This window comes from Equus asinus, chromosome 10 (genome assembly GCF_041296235.1).
Source record: "Equus asinus isolate D_3611 breed Donkey chromosome 10, EquAss-T2T_v2, whole genome shotgun sequence".
Classification (NCBI taxonomy): Eukaryota; Metazoa; Chordata; class Mammalia; order Perissodactyla; family Equidae; genus Equus; species Equus asinus.
In genome coordinates this window covers 71,893,303-71,913,087 of record NC_091799.1, presented here as the reverse complement: position 1 = coordinate 71,913,087, position 19,785 = coordinate 71,893,303, and the positions used below count along the sequence as shown (strand labels likewise).

General features: G+C 36.4%; 1 protein-coding gene across 2 annotated transcripts in view; it reads left to right on the top strand.

The window, feature by feature from the left end:
- The window catches only part of PARP8 (poly(ADP-ribose) polymerase family member 8), a 168,372-nt gene that overhangs the window by 114,180 nt on the left and 34,407 nt on the right, over positions 1 to 19,785 (top strand). For both annotated transcript variants that reach the window (XM_044779350.2, XM_070519664.1), the window contains exons 11-16: positions 377 to 443; positions 6,309 to 6,434; positions 6,955 to 7,519; positions 9,104 to 9,154; positions 9,259 to 9,354; positions 18,021 to 18,113. In XM_044779350.2, coding sequence (XP_044635285.1) covers positions 377 to 443; positions 6,309 to 6,434; positions 6,955 to 7,519; positions 9,104 to 9,154; positions 9,259 to 9,354; positions 18,021 to 18,113 — 998 coding nt within the window. The remainder of the gene's footprint in view (positions 1 to 376; positions 444 to 6,308; positions 6,435 to 6,954; positions 7,520 to 9,103; positions 9,155 to 9,258; positions 9,355 to 18,020; positions 18,114 to 19,785) is intronic.

The window sequence follows — 19,785 nt, the reverse complement described above, 5'->3', positions numbered from 1 at the left end:
CGGAGCATTGTCGGATATAGTGAGGAAAGTGAGATGATGACACAAAAAGACTGGGCAAGGTTCCGCTCTGCTGTCTACAGGGTCGCTAGGAATCAGAATCGACTCAATAGCACTAACATATTATACATTAGTATATAATGTATAATGACCAAGAATGATCTCCAAAATCTATATATATAAAGCATAAATGGTGGCGTATAGCCCTAGGTGTACACTATTTTTAAATCTGTGTGTATATTATGTAATATATATTATATAAATATGATACAGAGAGTTACATAGTTATATAGTTATATACATTACTTTGCAGGTTTTTCCTGGCTGATGGTTGAGTTTCGCCTCAACATTTTGACTGATTTCTTTTTTTCCTTTGCAGTGCCCACTGTTGATGTCTTTCAAATTTCCACAAAAGAGCGCTTTGGATTGGGACATCAGCTGAAAAAGTAAGCTTTCCGAAGGATAAAAAAGAAACTTCTGTTGAAGAGAACTGAGTTCTCATTTTGCTCTTTTTCCACAATAAGAGGTTGGTTTTTTGTTTTTTTTTTTTTTTTGAGGAAGATTAGCCCTGAGCTAACTACTGCCAGTCCTCCTCTTTTTTGCTGAGGAAGACTGGCCCTGAGCTAACATCCGTGCCCATCTTCCTCTACTTTATATGTGGGATGCCTACCACAGCATGGCTTTTGCCAAGCAGTGCCACATCCGCACCCAGGATCCAAACCGGGGAACTCCAGGCCACCAAGAAGCGGAATGTGTGCACTTAACCGCTGCGCCACCGGGCCGGCCCCCAATAAGAGATTTTTTTTTTTTAAATTGAGGTTATGATAGTTTACAACCTTGTGAAATTTCAGTTGTACATTATTATTTGTCAGTCATGTTACAGGGGCACCACTTCACCCTTTGCGCCCACCCCCTACCCTGCTTTCCCCTGGTAAAACACTAGTCTGTTCTCTTTGTCCGTGTGTTTGTTTATCAATAAGAGCTTTTTCAAGCAAGCACTTCAGGAGAGGAATTAGCATCTGATGCTGAGAGCTGCGGCCATGATTCCGTTGGCAGAGCTCACTTTCAGACTGGGCCAGCTTCCTTCTATTGGCACCCCCAGATCCACAACCCTCCCTCTCACATTGACCACCAGAGGAGGAAGCAGTATGAGATGAGAGTACTTGTTGCTTTTGGTTCTTCCCTGTAAGGTAATCTTGAGCTGACAAGTCCTTCAACTGGCGCTCTCTGTTCAGCTCCAGACTGCAGGCTTTGCATGACTGTCACTCTTACTGGGTTCTGTTAATGCTCCCTCTGCTTGTTCCTTGGGGCCTAGAGGTGGTAACAGTTTAGCAGCCATTGGCCCTGGGCTACTGCACTAGCCCTAGTTCTCATACCCATACCTTTGAAACATTCCTTTTGTAAATAAACCCTTTATTTCCTGATTGGACCTTGACTAACACGATTCAATTTATCTTTTATAAACATAAAATCACCCCAGTTGAACTGACTTCACCTCAGTCACAGTCAAAATATAAATGTAATAAACCCTATATTTATTAAAATATCAGCTTTAAGAATTTATATTTATGGAGAATTTATGAAGGATTGTTTATTCTTCTGAAGATGCAAATTTTACTTCAATTTAAATTTATCGAGAGAAATCATTAGATAAATATATACTTAAACACATGGTTTGAGCCCTCCATGAGGATGCAGTCCACATGTTCACCCTTATTTTGATGAAATTTCTTTGGGCATCATACATTAGCCTTTATTGAGCAATCCTCTAAGAGAAAATACTTTGAAACTTATTTCATTTACAAAATAGAGAACTTATCGTGGTTATTTTGCCTGAGGTTATAGATGTAGTAGGAAGTTTCCTGTGTGGTATCAAGGGTTGTACATTCCACAGAGCTCTAGAATTGTCTTAAGTTTTTATGACTTTACATGAGGCAGCATTGTTCAAATGTGAGTTATGTGTGGATCCCATTTGAAAAGAAAATTCTGGCAAATCCTCAGTGTTGGGTTTAAATATGTATGCATAAAAATTAGATAATAAACCCTTAATATTTCGAATTCTGTATCTCCATAACTAAATTCAACTTACAGCATATGTTTAGCACCTTATCTTATGCAGTGTTTTCTTTATACGGACGCATGAGAGAAATTTGCTCAGTTTTCTGTACTAGGATTGAGTGTGCTTTTCCAGTGCAGTTGGTTTTGTGTTTTCAGTCGGATTTTGTTTTTGGTGTTGAGCCAGTTTCTTACAGGTCTTGGAGCTACACATGGAGCCTGCCTTTATGTTATGTCATCGACGTTGGGTATCTTTTTTTGGCCACGTCTATTTTTTTTTCTCCTGTGATTTTTCCCCTCATCCAGTTTTCTCTGTTGTTTTTAAAAATTTTTGCGTTTAATGGCTTTATTTGTTTTAGAGCAGTTTTCGGTTTACGGTAAAATTGAGAGGAAGGTACGGAGACTTCGTCTATACCGCCCTGCCCCCACGCATGTGTAGCCTCCCCCATTATCAACATCCCCCACCAGAGGGGCACCTTCGTTACAACTAATGAACCTGCATTGACCCGTCATAATCACCCAGTCTATAGTTCTGCTTTATGTACTTTTGTAAGCCACTTAAGAACTTGTTTTTTTTAAGTGAAGTGAGGTTGATCCAAGCAGGACGAGAATTATAAAAGCACAGAAGTCTAGGAATAAATAGCTTCCTACCCTTAATGGCTTCTGAGTACATCATTTGGGCTCAGAAAAAAGAATGATGTGTATAATTCCAACCCTGAGAAATTAAGGAAAGCTGTGTACTACATTCACTGTTTAATCACCTTGTAGAATTAGTAGCGTTATTTTATTAATATTTCAATCTAAATGATTAATATTTTTTAAACGTCATTTACTCTACGGATAAATTTTAGTTATATGGAAAGTTTGGTGATATAGACTTGAAATTTTTTTTATAATCCTTGATAAATTTTAGTCTAATTATAGACATATGTTTAAGTTTCCTTAATTAGAGATAACTGAGTTTGGCTGTGATCCTTAAGGTCCCTTCTGGCCTAAAATTATATGATTTTAAAAATCTGATCTCATCCTCCCAATAAATCGTAAGAGGAAACTGAAATGTGAAGAGATTATTTTCCAGAAACAAACAGCAAGTCAGGAAGGCAGATTTAGAATCTAGGCCTTTTGTTATTGCTCAGGTTTGTTTCAGCAAATAAGAAACACTCATTAAACTTTTTCTGTGATTCTTTATCTGATGTGTTTCTGGAAACAAGACAGAGTTTTAGCAGCAGCAGCAGCAAATGCTTATGCTTATGTGGTGCTTATTATATCTCAAGCTGTCTTCTAAGCCCTTTACATTTATTAACTCCCTTGATCTTTACAGCCCTATGAAGCAGGTGCTGTTACATCCACGTTTCCTCAATGATGAAACTGAGGTTCAGAGCGATTAAGCAGCTGGCCTAAGGCCACACAGTGAGCAAGTGGCAGAGCCAGATCGATAGTTTGGACACATCCACTAATCTGCCTCTCATATAGTCCTAGATATCCCTTTGCCTTATATAAGACTTGGAATAAATGTTTGGCACTGAATGAATATTGGGAAAATGTGAAGTCATTAAAAGAGCCAGAAAGAAAAATACTGACCTGAAACAGATGTAGCGTAGTGATCAGCTTCATGTCGAGTATCTGTCATTCAAGGGCTAAGGATATCACAGACCATGGAAATAAGCTGAAACTGTGTATGACTTTATGCTGAATCTGCATTGATCAAACTTAAGTTGTTTTTAAAAGGGGAAAAAATATTGCAAATCTCCAGTATTGCCTTAAATTCGTATAGACAAAATTAGATCTAAATTCTTCATATGTAGAGTTTGCGTTTATGAAACGAAGTTCAGTTTACAACTTAAGTGCAAATCAAAGTAAAATACTCAAATTCCAAGTTAATGCATGAATTTAAATTGAAGGATGATATTATTTTGTTGGCACTGTTTCACCACCATTTTGAATATAATACTGGCTCCCCCAGGTCGTAGTTCTTTTAAAATAAGCCTGAAGAAAATCGTAATGTTACCCACATGTACTCCCTTTTCTCTCTTTGAACAACCTTTGAACCTTTGTTCATGTAACTGTGACATCATCTGGTCTTCACTAGATGACATCATCTGGTCTTCACTAGATGCGAATGTCTAATTTACCTTGAAGTCTTTTTCTCTTCTTTTATCGTCAGCCAAGAGCAGTTGTAGTAGTTCTTGGCGCCAGCACAATAGTAAACGCAAACAGCAGTGTGAGTACTGAATTCTCTTGGTGGCTCTCTGTTGTGAGGACGTGGTTGTTACGCCAATGTGCTCATAAGTATATTTCAGATTACCATTGAAATTAAACCCAAGAAATGAAATTTCTTAAAGGAACCAGTTAACTCCTCCCCTTTTGAATCCAACAGCATTTAGGGATCTGGGTATCCAAGTTTAAGAATTACTTGTTCTAGATACTGAAGTCCCATTTTAGAATGCTGATATAATATGAAAGTGGGAACAATTTTCGCCATTTTGACTCGTTACTTTTTTGTTTCAGTTGTCCTATCAAGATTAGGCAGGCACTTGATGGGTTTCTTAGGGAATGGTACACAGAAATAGCAATTTTTCATAGGAAGAAAAGGACCTGAATCTGCTTGGTACAAACGGTGGTGTTACTGGGGATTTCAGGCTAGGTATAGGGAAAAATGACGACGCTAAAATTACTCTTACATTTAAATCTCGGTGCAATCTTGGGTGAAGAAAATCTTCAAAAATTGAGTGAATAATAAAAATTTTCCTTTGTCCTGAGCTCTAAGGTGAATTTCTGTGAGTTGGAAACGGGCATCATTGATTGCAGTTTTACCCCTCTCCCTCACTACCTCTAAGACAGCCAAAAAGACCCAAAATAGTGCCATATGTGACTCTTTCTTCTGAATTCATCTAAACTAGCAGACAGAGATTGGGGTAGTAAGTCTGAGTGATATACTTTTCTGGCGATTTGTGTTAATTTGGGAAGACCTGAAAGGTACTGAGAAATTAATGTTGGCCTAGTGCTAAGAGTCGCACTTGTCCCTTTTGAATAAGATATGTTAACACATGTCAATCCGTGTTTGATAATATAGGTATTATAGCTCTGCCACTTATTATCTAGGCTAACTTGGGCAGATTTCATTTCCTTACCTTATTTGTGAGATGTGTGGACTAATAGCTACCTTCTGGGGGTGTCCTAAGAATGAAAGAAAAAAAAAATCTGTATATGAAGTTCCTCTTTTATTCCCTAGTCTATTGTAAATGATAAACAAATATTGGTACCAATTTCCTGTCCCCAAAGCAGTCTGTGTTACAAAGAACTGAGAAGAGCATGCAAAACAGGCAATGCTGAATTGACGTTTGAAAGGAAGTCCAAATATTTAATTTATTGCACACATAATGTTTAATGGTAAAATTTCCCATCTACTTCAAATCAGCCCTGTGAAACCCTCTTCCATTGTTGCTTGAAAGATGGAATACGGGGAAGGCATTGCAGCCTGGGACCCTTCTCAGAAAGCAATGGTGTGTCTGAGTCCACAATTGACATTCCAGAATTCTTTGCCACAAATCAATGATGCAGTGATCCTGACTTAGAAAATATTGAGATCACGAGTTACCAAATTCTGGCCTTATGATAGTAACTAAACATTTTTAAGAGAAATCCAAATTAAAAAAAACCGTCATATTTAAAGATCAGTAGGCTGTGCTAAAGATAAAATTTGCTGACTTGATATTTCTCCCTAGAATCACTTTTGCCTGGCTTATTTTTCCTTGTGATTTTGCAGTTTTATTTTGTTTTTCTTTTCATGAAGAAAAATACAGAAGCAAACCAAGTAAAAAGAAATTGACTTTGCTTGTATCTTAATATATAAAGTCATAATTAGTAATAGAAAACTCTTCAAACTGTGTTTCTGGCACCAACGAAAAACTGCAGAATTTTTTTTTGCCACTTCAGCTGAAGTTGTTGATCCTAAAGGCTGTCTCTATAATCTTTACAGATCTCTTTATACCCTTATTCTTCCTTCAATTTTCCTGTCAAATGTATTTTAATATATCACAGTAATTAATTATTAATTATAACATAGTAGAGTCATAAAAGTTTTTAATGATGCTTTCCTACACAGGAAAACATGTGGTACATTTCTAAATTACCATCTCACTAATTACTCTGTATTTGTTTTCCTTTGATAACTGCGTTCTCTACATAATAAATACAGAAATCTTATGTTAAATTACTTTGCAACTGTGATAACAGACTTACCTTTGGATTGACAGAATCATGCAGACATTTGTTACACAGCAGTGGAAACAGAGCAAAGAAAAATCCAATTGCCTGCACAGTAAGAAGCTGTCGGAGAAGAAGGTGAAGTCCCCCCTGCATCTATTTTCTACGTTGCGCAGGTGGGTCGCCGACGACTTCATCATTGTCCTGCTGGATCCTGAGCGTGTGATGCTCCGCGGTTATTTAGTTCAGAGCATTCTGTCTATAGCCTTGGCATCTGTTTATTTTCTCTGTGACTTCAAAGAACGGGCTAAGTTACATGCAGTCCATCAAAAACATAGATATTCATTTCTGTGTTTAGAGTTTTTATTTCCTTAACGTGGGTGAAATTTACTAAAATTACTTTCTTTCTTTTCAAATCACTTGGAGTTTTCCCTAGCAAAATGAGTTCCATATAGGGCTCTGGGATAAGTAGGAGGGGAAAAAATCTGATAAGCTTTTTTTGCTTTTCAGGAAAATGATAATTCAGCCCCTGTGGCCAATTAGGTACACACTTTTGATTTCGATTTTAGCTGGATAGGCTGCATTAGAATAAGGTCGTAATTCTAGCAGAGTTGAGTTGCCGGAGCCTGACCAGTGTTCTGCACGGTCTCTTATACTCATGATTTGCCCTGTGTTAATGGTTGTTCCATTTCGAAGGTCGCCAAGTTATCCTCCCCCTGGCTGTGGGAAAAGCAAATCCAAACTGAAATCTGAGCAAGATGGAATCTCCAAAACGCATAAGCTGCTGCGGAGGACTTGTTCCAGCACGGTCAAGACCGATGACGTGTGCACCGCAAAGTCACACAGGACCTTTGGTCGCTCCCTGTCCAGCGACCCCAGGGCTGAGCAGGCAGTGACGACCATTAAGTCGCACAAACTCTTGACCCGTCCCTGCTCGGCAACTGTCAAGCAAGAGGACTGCCTCAGCCTCAAGTCACATAAACTATTGACTCGATCTTGTTCTGGAGATCCGCGCTGTGAGCACAACGCCAACCTGAAGCCCCACAAACTGTTAAGCAGGTCTTACTCCAGTAATCTCAGAATGGAGGAATTGTATGGACTGAAAAACCACAAGTTGCTCAGCAAGTCTTACTCCAGTGCCCCCAAGTCATCCAAAACGGAGCCTTTCAAGGAACCTAATGCAGAGGGCAGGAGGCTCTCTCTTACCTCAGGGCTTATTGGAATTCTAACACCATCTTCATCTTCATCTTCCCAGCCTGCTGTGCGTATATACTTTCATCTTGAGTTCTTAAGTGTTTAGGCTAAGGTGCAGCAGAGGTGGGTTTTTTTTAATTTTTTTTTTTATTTTGGAAGATCTGATAGAGGAAAGGAGCAAGGTTTTTTTTTTAATTTACTAATTTTTTTCTTTTTGGATATTATTTTGCATACCAGACATTTGCAGCTGGTACCAGAATGTTCATTTTGATTCTGAAAAAATAAATGTAGCTATTGATTTGGGGTCTAGTCCAAATTCCTGTCATGGTAATGAATGCTACTAATAATGGAAGGAACTCAGTTGGATTCATAAAGCCTATCCTTTTAAGCAAGCATAGCATTTTAATGATTTATTAGGTAAGTTTACCTATTCTGTAGTTATCTCACATAAGTAATGGAGGACAAAATTTGTCTAATAATTAAGAGTAATATCCTTCCTGTTATATGTAAGAGGAAAACTTTGCTCGTGAACTTTGTTACTTGTACTGAAAAGCAACATTTACAGCTGTATCCCAGAGCTTCACTTAAAGCTGTTCTTAGTGTCTGCTTTATAAAACGGAAGTCACTTTATTCTGAAGCTGTTTTCTGGGGGCTATGGGGCCAGGAGGTGACTATGTAAAAACTTAAGTCCTTTGGGTGGTATTTATTGGGAGATAGTCTTTCACAAAATTTATCTCTAGAGTGATCAGCTTTATAGCCGGTTTGAAATAAAGAAACAGGCCTATCTTATGTATGTTAGTTACATAAAATAATTGATAAAAAGTTTGCTTTTAGTAATTGAGGGTCTGTATGTGTGTTGAGGGAGGGATGTATTTAGCTCTTAACTATCAATATGGGTACACCTAGCAATAGATGAAATTGAAAAAAATAAGAAGATACTGTTTTCAGAAAGTTGTGTTTCTCTTGTATAGATTTATTTCTATAATTTGTGAATTTTACTGTAAAATTATATTTGCATGAAGAAAATGTGAGTATGTTGATGATTTTAGGTGGACATCCCTAACAGCCCATTTCTTATCAAAACTAAGCATTAAGGACATATAGAAAATATATAGAAAATATAGAAAATAATGTCAAAGAGTCACATAGTAGAAAGTTTCACCTAAGAAAGATAATCTGAAATATTCTGTAAAAGAAAATGTCTTAATGTCCTCCTGTAAGGTTAAACATAGTACAATAGTTTAGTGTTGTACCCCTTTCAATAGCTGTCTAATATGTCCTTGGAGGAATAATTCTATCTGATTGTAAAATAAGGTTGGAATCCTCTAAATGAGGAGGTGGGAGCATTTGACAATCAGTAATAGAAGAAACGAGTTTTTGTGATCACATAAAGATGCCAGTCATTTCTACTAGAAGATCAGAAACTAAGAATACTATTTAGTTTAGACAAAGTTTGCAGTAATAATGACAGACAGTGTATTATAATGAAGAAATTCTCAAATCTCGGTGTCATAGTCAGTGTCTTAATTCATATTACAGGTGATCTTAGGGAAATCACATCTGTATTCAGTGTTGCACAAAGTAAAAGGCTATAATTTGTATATTTTCCCAATTGAAAAATTATTTTGTTCTTTCACTTTGCTTTTTGTAGCCAAATGGTGCCAAATGCATCCCAATACGTGACCGCGGCTTCCTGGTGCAGGTACGAGCCACGACTCCATCCATCGGAGAATATTTTAGCCTTTAGTGGGTTTTCACGTCATTTATGAGCTTGACTTAATTATTTCTCTTTCTTGTTTTATTCAGACAATTGAGTTTGCTGAGCAGCGGATCCCTGTGTTGAACGAATACTGTGTGGTCTGTGATGAGCCGCATGTGTTTCAGAACGGCCCCATGCTCAGGGTGAGTTCTCCTTGGTGGAATGTCAGTGTGATTTAGCATTATAAGTGAAAAGTGTTAGAATATAAAAATAAGCGAATAACTGAATTTACAGTAAGTACTCTCTGTTGAGCAAAGTAATACACGAAGTGGTATGATTTTAACAAGTGAATCGCTATTTCTGAAGGAGTCTGAGAAAAAGCAAGCAGTTTTGTATTAGGAAAATAATTCTTTCTTTTTTTTTTTTTTTAAAGCTTGGCACCTGCAGTAACATCTGTTGTCAGTCTTTTTGTTTTGTTTTGTTTTGTTTTCTTCTTTCTCCCCAAAGCCCCCTGGTACATAGTTGTATATTCTAGTTGTGAGTGCCTCTGCTTGTGCTACATGGGACGCCACCTCAACATGGCCTGATGAGCAGTGCCATGTCCGCGCCCAGGATCTAAACCAGCGACACCCTGGGCCACCAAGGCAGAGCGTGAGAACTTAACCACTCAGCCACGGGACCGGCCTCAGAAAATATTTCTTCTTGTATTTCTTATGTGTGCCTATCTATCATCTCTCTTTCCATCCATCTATCTATATCTCTCCCTATCCACTTATATCTTTATCAATATTGATAATGATATAGATGGAGAGAAAGATAGATATAAACATAGATGTATATATGTAAACTTACAAACAGTGTTTCTCCAAAACCACACAATTTTAGATGCTTAATATAGAGAAGAGAAGGTAGTCCTTATTCTGGTTAGAAGAGGTATACAGTAGCATACGGAGAATCAGAATAAAGATTTCAAAAAATGCCAACTCACTGACAGATTCGGGGCATTATTGAGGAAGTATGGAAATAAGAATCAATGTGTATATGTGCATTTGGGGTACAATTATCCCATTTCAAAAGTTTGCTCTGCAATTTTTTATTGAGATAAAATTCATATAACATACAATTCACTATTAGTGTATAATTTAGTGGTTTTTAGTATATTCACAATGTTGTGCAACCATTACCACTGTTAATTTCAGAATGTTTCCATCACCCAAAAAAGAAACCCAACAACTGTTAGCAGTCACTCCCAATTTTCCTCTCCCCTTGTCCCCTGGCAACCACTGATCTGTTTTCTGTCTCTATGAATTTGCCTATTCTGGACATTTCATATAAGTGGAATCGTAGATTATGTGGCCTTTAGTTTTTGCTTCTTTCACTTAGTATGAGGATTTCAGGGTCTATCTATGTAGCATGTATCAGTACTTTATTCTCTTTTATGGTGAAATAATAATTACATTACATGGATATACAACATTTGTTTATCCATTCACCAGTTAATGGAACTGCTGGGACATACGTATGTTAACTCAATTTAACTTTTGAGGAACTACTAAACTATTTTTGACAGTGGCTGCACTGTTTTATGTTCCCACCAGTAATGTCTGATGGTTCCAGTTTCTCCACATCTTCACCAACACTTGTTATTCTCATTTTTTCCCCCCAATTATAGCCATCCTAGTGTGTGTGAGGTGGTATCTCTTTGTGGTTTTGACTTGCACTTCCCTAATGACTAATGATTTTGAACACCTTTTCAAGTGCTTATTGGCCATTTGCACATCTTTCCATTTGATACGTGGAAATGCGTAGTTATAATGCGAAAAGAGAGAATTCTTTCATCATCTCAGTTTATCCCATTTAGGAGGTCTAGTTGTACTTTTCAGTGTCCACCTGTTGATCGTGGTTTATTGCTTGATCCATGGCAATGCCATTTCCACTGCAGAAGATAATGGTAATGTTATTGATAGCAAGTGCTTTTTGAGTGCTTTTTATGGGATCATGTGTTCAAAGTGCTTTCCATGGATTACGTAATTTAATCCTCATAATACCCCTATGCGTTGGATATTATTATTATCATCCCAGCTTTACAAATGAGGAAACCAGTAATTTGTTCAGTGTCCCACTGCTAGTTAGAGGTAGAGACAGGATTTGAACCTGGGCAAAATGGTACCAGGGCCGTGGTTCTTATTCTTGGTGGTAGTCTTGACTCACGTACTTGAACTGACTTCTTTTATATCTGGAAATTTACTACACAGGTTGTTTAGAGTTCACCCTTTGTGGTTTAATTGCTGGCAGTTGGTTCCTGTAGTAAGTGATAGAAATGTCATACTTGCTATTAGTATTCTCTGTGCTTCACTCCAAATTTTCTTTTACTTTATCTGTATCCTTCTGCACAAATGAAGGTTGCTGTCTCTTCCTAAAAGTGGAAGTGCTTTTGTAAATGAGAGAAAATAACATTTTTCTAAAAAAAAAACTGTAGCTAGTTATCAGAAGTTTTTATGTTGCTGTGATTCAGACAGGAATCTAAGGAAATGAGAAAACTTACTTTGGTTTCATAAATAGTGAGATAAGTGATATATGAAATCAGACTAGGAAATGAAAATCAAAGACCCATCTCATGTCCAAAGGAAGAGAGGTAAACACAGAGAACTGCCTCTTGATCCTGTTACACATATATGTCACCCAGTTGGGCACACTCATATTTTGTAGCTCTCTTATATTTACACTGCATTATGTTTTACTGCTATTTTCATAGTAATGTAAAAACATATTACAGATGTAATTTCTTATGGGGTATAAATCAGTAAACCGACTCATTGACCATTTATTCAACCCACATGACACATTGCAAACTAATAAATCCCAGAGATATAAAGAGGGTAAGTTACAACCAGTTGGTGATTAAATGGGTTAGATAAAACTCAGGTTTCCATAGAATTCTATGCCTAATGTTTATTACATTTGTTAGATCTTTCCCTTTGGAAAATTGAACTGTTTCTTTCTCTAGGCTGATTGTTTTTTTGTTTTTCTGCTGAGGAAGATTTGCCCTGAGCTAACATATGTGCCAGTCTTCCTCTATTTAGTATGAGAGTCACTGCCACATCATGGCTGACAAGTGATGTAGGTCCACATCTGGAGTCCAAACCTGTGAACCCAGGCCGCCGAAGCAGAGTGCATGGAACTTTAACCACTAGGCCATAGGGTCGGCCCCAGGCTGATTGTTTTTTAAATGACATAAGTCCCCTTTTACCCCTCTTCCCCCAAAGTTCTAGAATTTTAGTCACTACGTGTACTCAGAGGTCTAGGTAAGCATGTTTTCCTTTCTGCAACATGGGGAACTAAACTGCTTACTATATTTAGAAATGCCATGATGCTCCAATTTTCTCTTTGGTTTACAGAGGTTATAAATGTCACAACCAGATGTGAGTCCTGACATGTAATGCTTTAAATCTGCATACAACTTACGTTAACATCAGGAGGATTGTTCAGTCTGGCAGTGCAGTTTGGATTGTCAACAGAAAAGCCGAACCAAAACCAAATCATTGCTTCTCTACATTTTGGAATCAACTAGAGTGTTAGTGAAGCAAACTGTTTTAGAGATGCTTTAAAAGGTTGATGTCTTCATCAAGTGGTTTTGCAAAACAAGGATTTATTGCCAAAATTGCTACTGTTTTAATCAGCCTCTGAATTCCTAGTGCCCTCATCTTTTTGTTACCTTAAACACCCTCATCTTGGATCAGTGAAAATGTCTTCTTTGAACCCTGCATATGAGCTGATAAATAATGTTGGAGAAAACCACACGGTTGGGTGGATTACTATTCCTACAAAGTTGGAAGTTGGTCATTGATACTGGCAGTCATTCTGTGTGTCCCAGGTTGATAGACTTTCCCATTTCCCACATCAACATCTGTTACGAGGATTATGATTTCATTCTCTTCTTCTACCATATGAAAGTGTCCCAGATTGCTTACTGTGTGATTCTACTATCGGCACTTGAGAACAATGCCCAGTCCTACTAAAGCACAGCCAACTGAGAAACCTGAGAATCTATAGTTTTGAGTATTCAGCCTTGCTGTGGACCTTAGACAAATGTTTGTAACTAAAAGTTATTTTCAGAGTGAAATTAACAATACCCAGTTATAATTTGCTCATAGTTTAAGTGGGGAAACCTGGATCTGTCCCATTTTACCTTCTCAGAGCAAAACAGGTAGGTCTTCTCGTATTTAGTTCTGACTTTAATATCTGAAGAACGGATGAAAGAGCACGTCCTGTTCTTTTCTCTCCCCCCTCCAACCCCTGAAGTCACAGAAGTTAAGATTTCAAGTTCTGAAATACAGGCTAAACTAAATATATGCCAAAAAATTTTCAGTTCAAAAATGTGATTTGTTTTTCTACATCCAAATTGAGTAGAAATTGGTTTTAATGCTCAAACAACAGCTTTAGTTGTAAGAGACAGTAGGAATCCCTATGTGCTGAGGCTCACCCTATCTTATTGTGGGTCTGTCGTGATCTCTGAGATTCTCATCTTTCTAAATGGATGGTAATTCTTTCCTTGCCCTGAATGTGTCTCTCTTCTAAACCATGAAAAGCACCCAGAGCATTGACTATAAAATCAGAAATACAGAGAAGTAAAGGCTCGGAGGTTTTGTGTTTCTCGTAGATCTTCTTAATTATTCTCATGTTTTCAACACTAGTTTTTAAATTATGAATTTGTATTTACTCCGCTCATTTCTTTTGTTGCAAGAACGATTTTAGCAATAAATTAAAGAGCTTTGGTAAACTATGGATATGAAAATAAAAATACTACTTATAATACACTTCAATGAAAATTTTTATGAAACATTTATTTTTCCATGTACATTGGGTTAAAACAAGTAGAAGACACAGCTTATCCAGGTTACCTAATATTGTTAATATTTAAGCAGCTCTCTATACCTCAAGGAGAGTTGATAAACCTTATCTCACTTGGTTTTCTTTCTCACTTGATTCTCTTATCAACCTGGTGAGCTAGATGTGATTTTTATCCTTGTTTTACAGATAGGAAAACTGAACTCTACTCATGTGCTCCAACTGGAACAATATCTACTTTTATCTGTTTTATATTGGGCTTACATGAAATATTTTGTTTGAACAAAAAAGCTATGGCAAAAAAGGTTTGAACACCATTCATCTACACCATGCTATATATAAATACAGAGCTAGATTCTCCTGAGTTGTATCATTTCTATTTTCAGGAGGAAGTAATTTAAATTCATTGAAAACACAAAGTCTCTAAAATGCAGTAAGGTTCTAAAATACTCTTTGGAGCTTAAAACCGTTTTTTGAAACATATTTTTACTGCTCACATTTAAATTGCTTTGATTCAAATAAAATTGAAAATGTGTTCATTTTAGGGGCCGGCCCAGTGGTGCAGCGGTTAAGTTCGCACGTTCTGCTTTGGCGGCCCAGGGTTCGCCAGTTTGGATCCCGAGTGCGGACATGGCACCACTTGTCAAGCCATGCTGTGGCAGACGTCCCACATATAAAGTAGAAGAAGATGGGCATGGATGTTAGCTCAGGGCCAGTCTTCCTCAGCAAAAAAGAGGAGGATTGGTGGGAGATGTTAGCTCAGGGCTAATCTTTCTAAAAAAAAAAAAACCCAAAAAACAAAAAAAGTATTTATTTTAGCTTAAAAACTTCTGAAATCATGTTACCTTAGAGACATATAAAGTTACCCATGTTTTTAAATGGTGCATAATGAATATTATATTGCAAAAAATTATGTATATATAATGGTAAGAGGGACTTGACATGATTTTACAGTTTAAATTATAGGACTAATTGTTTGAGGGCAATATAGTATTATGACATTAAGAATAAGTAATATTTTACAAATTGAAACTAATAGATTTATTGCAAACTCAAAAATGAATTAGTAAATAATGTACACATTTGATTATATTTAGGCATGCATGCTTTGTATTAAAGTATGTGCGGTAAAACACATCATTATACTTATCCAGTAATAGCTCTTGACTATGTTCTATTTCTAATTGACACTGGAGCTTTCTGTGTAAATAGAATATTAATAACAGAATTTGTTGGCGACAGGAGTTGACTCAAGGCGGGAGAATTCTAATCCATAATATAACTACTTATGCTTCATTAAGGAAGAATGATTTGGTTTCTCTCCCTTGAATAGAATGGATGTCCTCTCTGTGAGCGCTAAGACATCTAATCTTGATTACTCAATATGATTTGAGAACTTTCTTTCTTTTAATGCGCCACCTTGTGTTCACATTTTGAACTTCTCTCAAATAAAATGAAGCTAAATGTATCAGTTTGCATACATTTATCTCATAACTAAACTGATTTACATCGTAAACACTCTCTTGAACTTTCTAGTAAAATGAGCGATAGATATAGAATTGTTATTTAAGAAATTAACTAGTATTTATTTAGTATGGTGTTAGTATGATATATTAATTAATCACAGTATTACTATCTCTATAGTTACTATTTTAAAAAGGAGGGAAGATAACATTATTTTTATAAGAATGTAATGTGTACTTATACTTCTGATTTTTCAGAATGATAGAAAAATTTCTTTTTTTCCCCCAAATACACGTTTCCTAGGGTACCTGATTTCCTTCTTCAAACAGTTGCCATAATAGGATATTCTTAGAAGTCAGCCTTACACATCTGAGTATGGAAGGAAAGGTCACCTTTCAACCAAATAGATGCAAAAAAGAAAAGAAATGTCCATGAAGTAATCAAACCATAGCTTTATCATTAAGAATGTAGGTTTATTATTTAAAATAATGGGTCACTTGGCAAGTCCATGTGATTTAGAGATTTAGAGGTTTGATTATAAACGGCTCTGGGAGGGGGATGAAACAGAAATGCAGAAGAAAGCATGAAATGTTGCTCATTTATTACCCAAGGCAAAGAATAGGAGGTCTGGGTGAAATTGGTCAAAATCATTTGAGACAAAGTCAGGGTGTCACAGGAATGCCTAGGATTGGGGACAAAGTGTGCTGATAGAGATATGTGTAAGAATAACTGTGTCTATCATATTTTTCCTTAAGTCTTTGAAGTTTTTCCTATATTAAAATTTTAAAAAATTATCCTTCTAATCTAGTGTAGTGAGGTATTTTATTTCATTTTAATTTCCATTGTTTAAAGCAACAATTCAGTACCAAAAAGGTACTTTCTATTGTATTTCCTGGAATGTGTGTGTGAACACATATAGACACATACATGCATACATACATACATACATATTTAGATGATCACAAAGTAAGAGTAATCGATTGTCCAAGGTCCAAATGAAAAAGTAAAAACCAGTCCTTACTCATATACACTATATGAGCCTTATCTATTATTCAGCTTTAGGATTGATGGGTTTTAGTCATAAAAAAACATATGATTATTTGACAAGAGTATTAAAAACAAAGTACCTTCTGCATCTCTTTACTTCCTCAGTGAACTTTTGGTAGCTGGGACATCAGTAAATTCCTAGGGCCCTTTGTGATTGCCAAGGTATATCTTGTTGAATTCTTGTTTGTATACAGTTTCACTGCACCCAAGCACCAATATTGTGTTTGACACTGTAGTAAATCTGCAATAAATGGTGCAATAAATGGTTACTGTTATTATTTCAGACAATACCATGCTCTGGAAAGTGAACAAAAGAAATAATTCAGTATCAGTGGACAAAATTCAGTGAAATGTATGCACGTAGATACACAAACAAAAAAATAGAAAAAGATTGAGACTAGGTTAAACATTCAAGTAAAAGAAAAAGTAGTAGAAATTGAACAGTCTGCTCCTAATATTTCCAAATATAGAGAGCGGTGTATATAGCTTGAGTCTGGAGGAAGAACTTTCTCCAATTAATTTCCTCCCGTTAGGTGGTTTTTCTTGATGTTTCTGAAATATAATCAAACTGCACTTTTAAGGCCGACAATGGAAATATATCAGTTCATTCTTTTCTTACATTCTCTTTGGGGAACGTCAGCTAGACATCTTTGTGATTGGTCATGCTTTGTGTCCACAAAGCCACCATGTGGGCTCATTCCGAACATAAAGGATGTTCAGAATGGGGCCATACTTCCCCGCTGGTTAAGCAGTAGACCAAGTTGTCTTCTGGATTGAGTGAGCCTAGGAGCAGTGGCACTAACAAATGCCTTTTGTCTGCTAGGCAGCGGCACTACGGATTGCATCGTGTTAGGCTTCATCAGCTACCTAATGCAATGTAACTCAGGAGATAAGATAAATCAAACAGATGACACTATATTAGATTTGAAAGATGAGAGCTCTTCCAAAGCAATTGCAGAGTGTATATTTCAGTGCTGTTGACTTCAGGAGGTTATTGAAGTCAGAAGTCTTTGCAACAAAACCAATCTTTTAAGAGCTGGGTAGCAAGGAAGCAGAGACATACTTATTTCTTCCAAAGAAAATGACTAGGAAAAGTGGAATTCTCCTTTGTATATTTGTTTTAACAACTTGTGGGCTTAATCTCATTTTTTAGTATATCACCAGCTTAGGTATCGGCTTTTTTTTTAATACGTCTCGTTTGCAAATGTATACTAATCAGGAGAGATGGATTTTCCAGTTTAAGGATATTTCATGTATTGCTAAATCATTTCGAGTGCAAGGGCCTAAAGCTCACTGAAATGGATTTCTTCTATTTGTGACTCTATATCACTAAATGATCATTCACTGTTACCTGAGTTGAGAAATTAATCTTTATTAATTAAGTGATTGATTCCTTTCTTTTTAACATTGTAAACTTTGCATTTTCTGCTTATTAAATGGAATGTCATAAATTTGATTTAGGAATTGGGAGATGGAAAAATGTTGTAATTGATTCCCCTCTCTTTTGTAGCCTACTGTGTGTGAACGAGAGCTGTGTGTATTTGCTTTTCAAACCCTGGGAGTAATGAATGAGGCTGCTGATGAAATAGCAACTGGAGCTCAGGTAGTAACACATAATACTAATTATTCCTTATTTTAGTTTGAAAAATTTAATCTGCTAGTTATCTTCACTCTGCTATTCTTTTGGGCAAATTTTTGATAGTTTTTTGTTAGATTGAAAAGGAAGCTGACATTTGATTTTTTTTTTTTTAAAGATTTTATTTTTTCCTTTTTCTCCCCAAAGCCCCCCGGTACATAGTTGTGTATTCTTCGTTGTGGGTTCTTCTAGTTGTGGCATGTGGGACGCTGCCTCAGCGTGGTCTGACGAGCAGTGCCATGTCCGCGCCCAGGATTCGAACCAAGGAAACACTGGGCCGCCTGCAGTGGAGCGCGCGAACTTAACCACTCGGCCACGGGGCCAGCCCCTGATATTTTTAAGTAGAAGCTAAATTTTGCGGTCTTTATCTCATGTGTGTTTTGTCATTTTACAATCGCCAAGGGGAGAAATTAAACCAACTTTCTATTGTTTGAAAAATAATTGTGGTTCTTCCTTAGATGGTGAAGTTGAGATATTGAAACCCTTGCACATGCATTCTGTAAAATTTATTTGTAAAGTTATAGTGCCATAAAATGGAAGCCAATTTATTTTTAACACTTAGGTGAGAAGATACTGGGCAGAACATATAAGAAAAAGGGAACATTCAGTTTTATAGTAGCAGTGTTTATGACATAGGAAGAAAAATATAAAAAGAAAAAAAGGAACAACTTGGAAGTAGAGAAGCATTCCGTGTTTCTGGAAGGAAAAGTTAAGTTATAGATATGCCAAAATTTACTTCATGCAATTTCATTAAAATTTCAGGGGTTTTTTTTTCATTCATGGAAACTGACTAAATTACTAATTCTATAAGAAAAAAACATCAGAGAAAACTTACAAAAAAAGCAAATATTAATTAATGGAGGCTAGACCAACCATATAAAAGAATATATCATGTAATCCTATAATATTTTAACAAAATATAGTGTTGGCAAAGAGTAGAATGGCTGATTAGCCCCAAAATAGATCAAGTTGTTAATACACTTAATATATATTAAAGTAGATATCAGATCAGGTCATAAAATAAAAATCATTTAGTAAGTAGGTGGGAGGAAATGATGTGGAGGGAAAATCAGTTTAGCTCTTTACTTTACACTTTGCAAAAACAAATTCCCAATGGCCTACAGAAGAGTTTTGTGAAAAATATGATAGACAAACTAGAGGAGAGTTAAGCACGCACAATCTAGGAAGTGCTTCAGGTTTATGCATTTATGCAATTAAGAAATTATAAAGGAAAATATCAACAGACATGAGTCCATATATACTTCATGTTTTTTACTTGAAAAAAGAGTGAACATAGAGAACTATGAAAAAATTTGTTTTGCCTCAGACATAATTATATATAAAAGCTTGTAAAAATTGAGAAGAAAAACACGAAGACCATAACAAATTAATAGAGGAAATGAATTCGTGATTCACAAATATAGACCTATTGTTAGTAAAGAAACATGAGAAAATGTTCAGCTTCGCTAAAAAGCAACAGGGAGTCAAATGTAAAAGGAATTACCAATCTCTCATTTATAGAATTTGCAAAGATGGGTGGGAAAAATGATCAACTTGCAACAGACGTTCTTTCAATAAGTATCAATGCCTACTAGATAACAGACTTGACACTGCATGGAGGTGCAGCAGCTCTATAGAC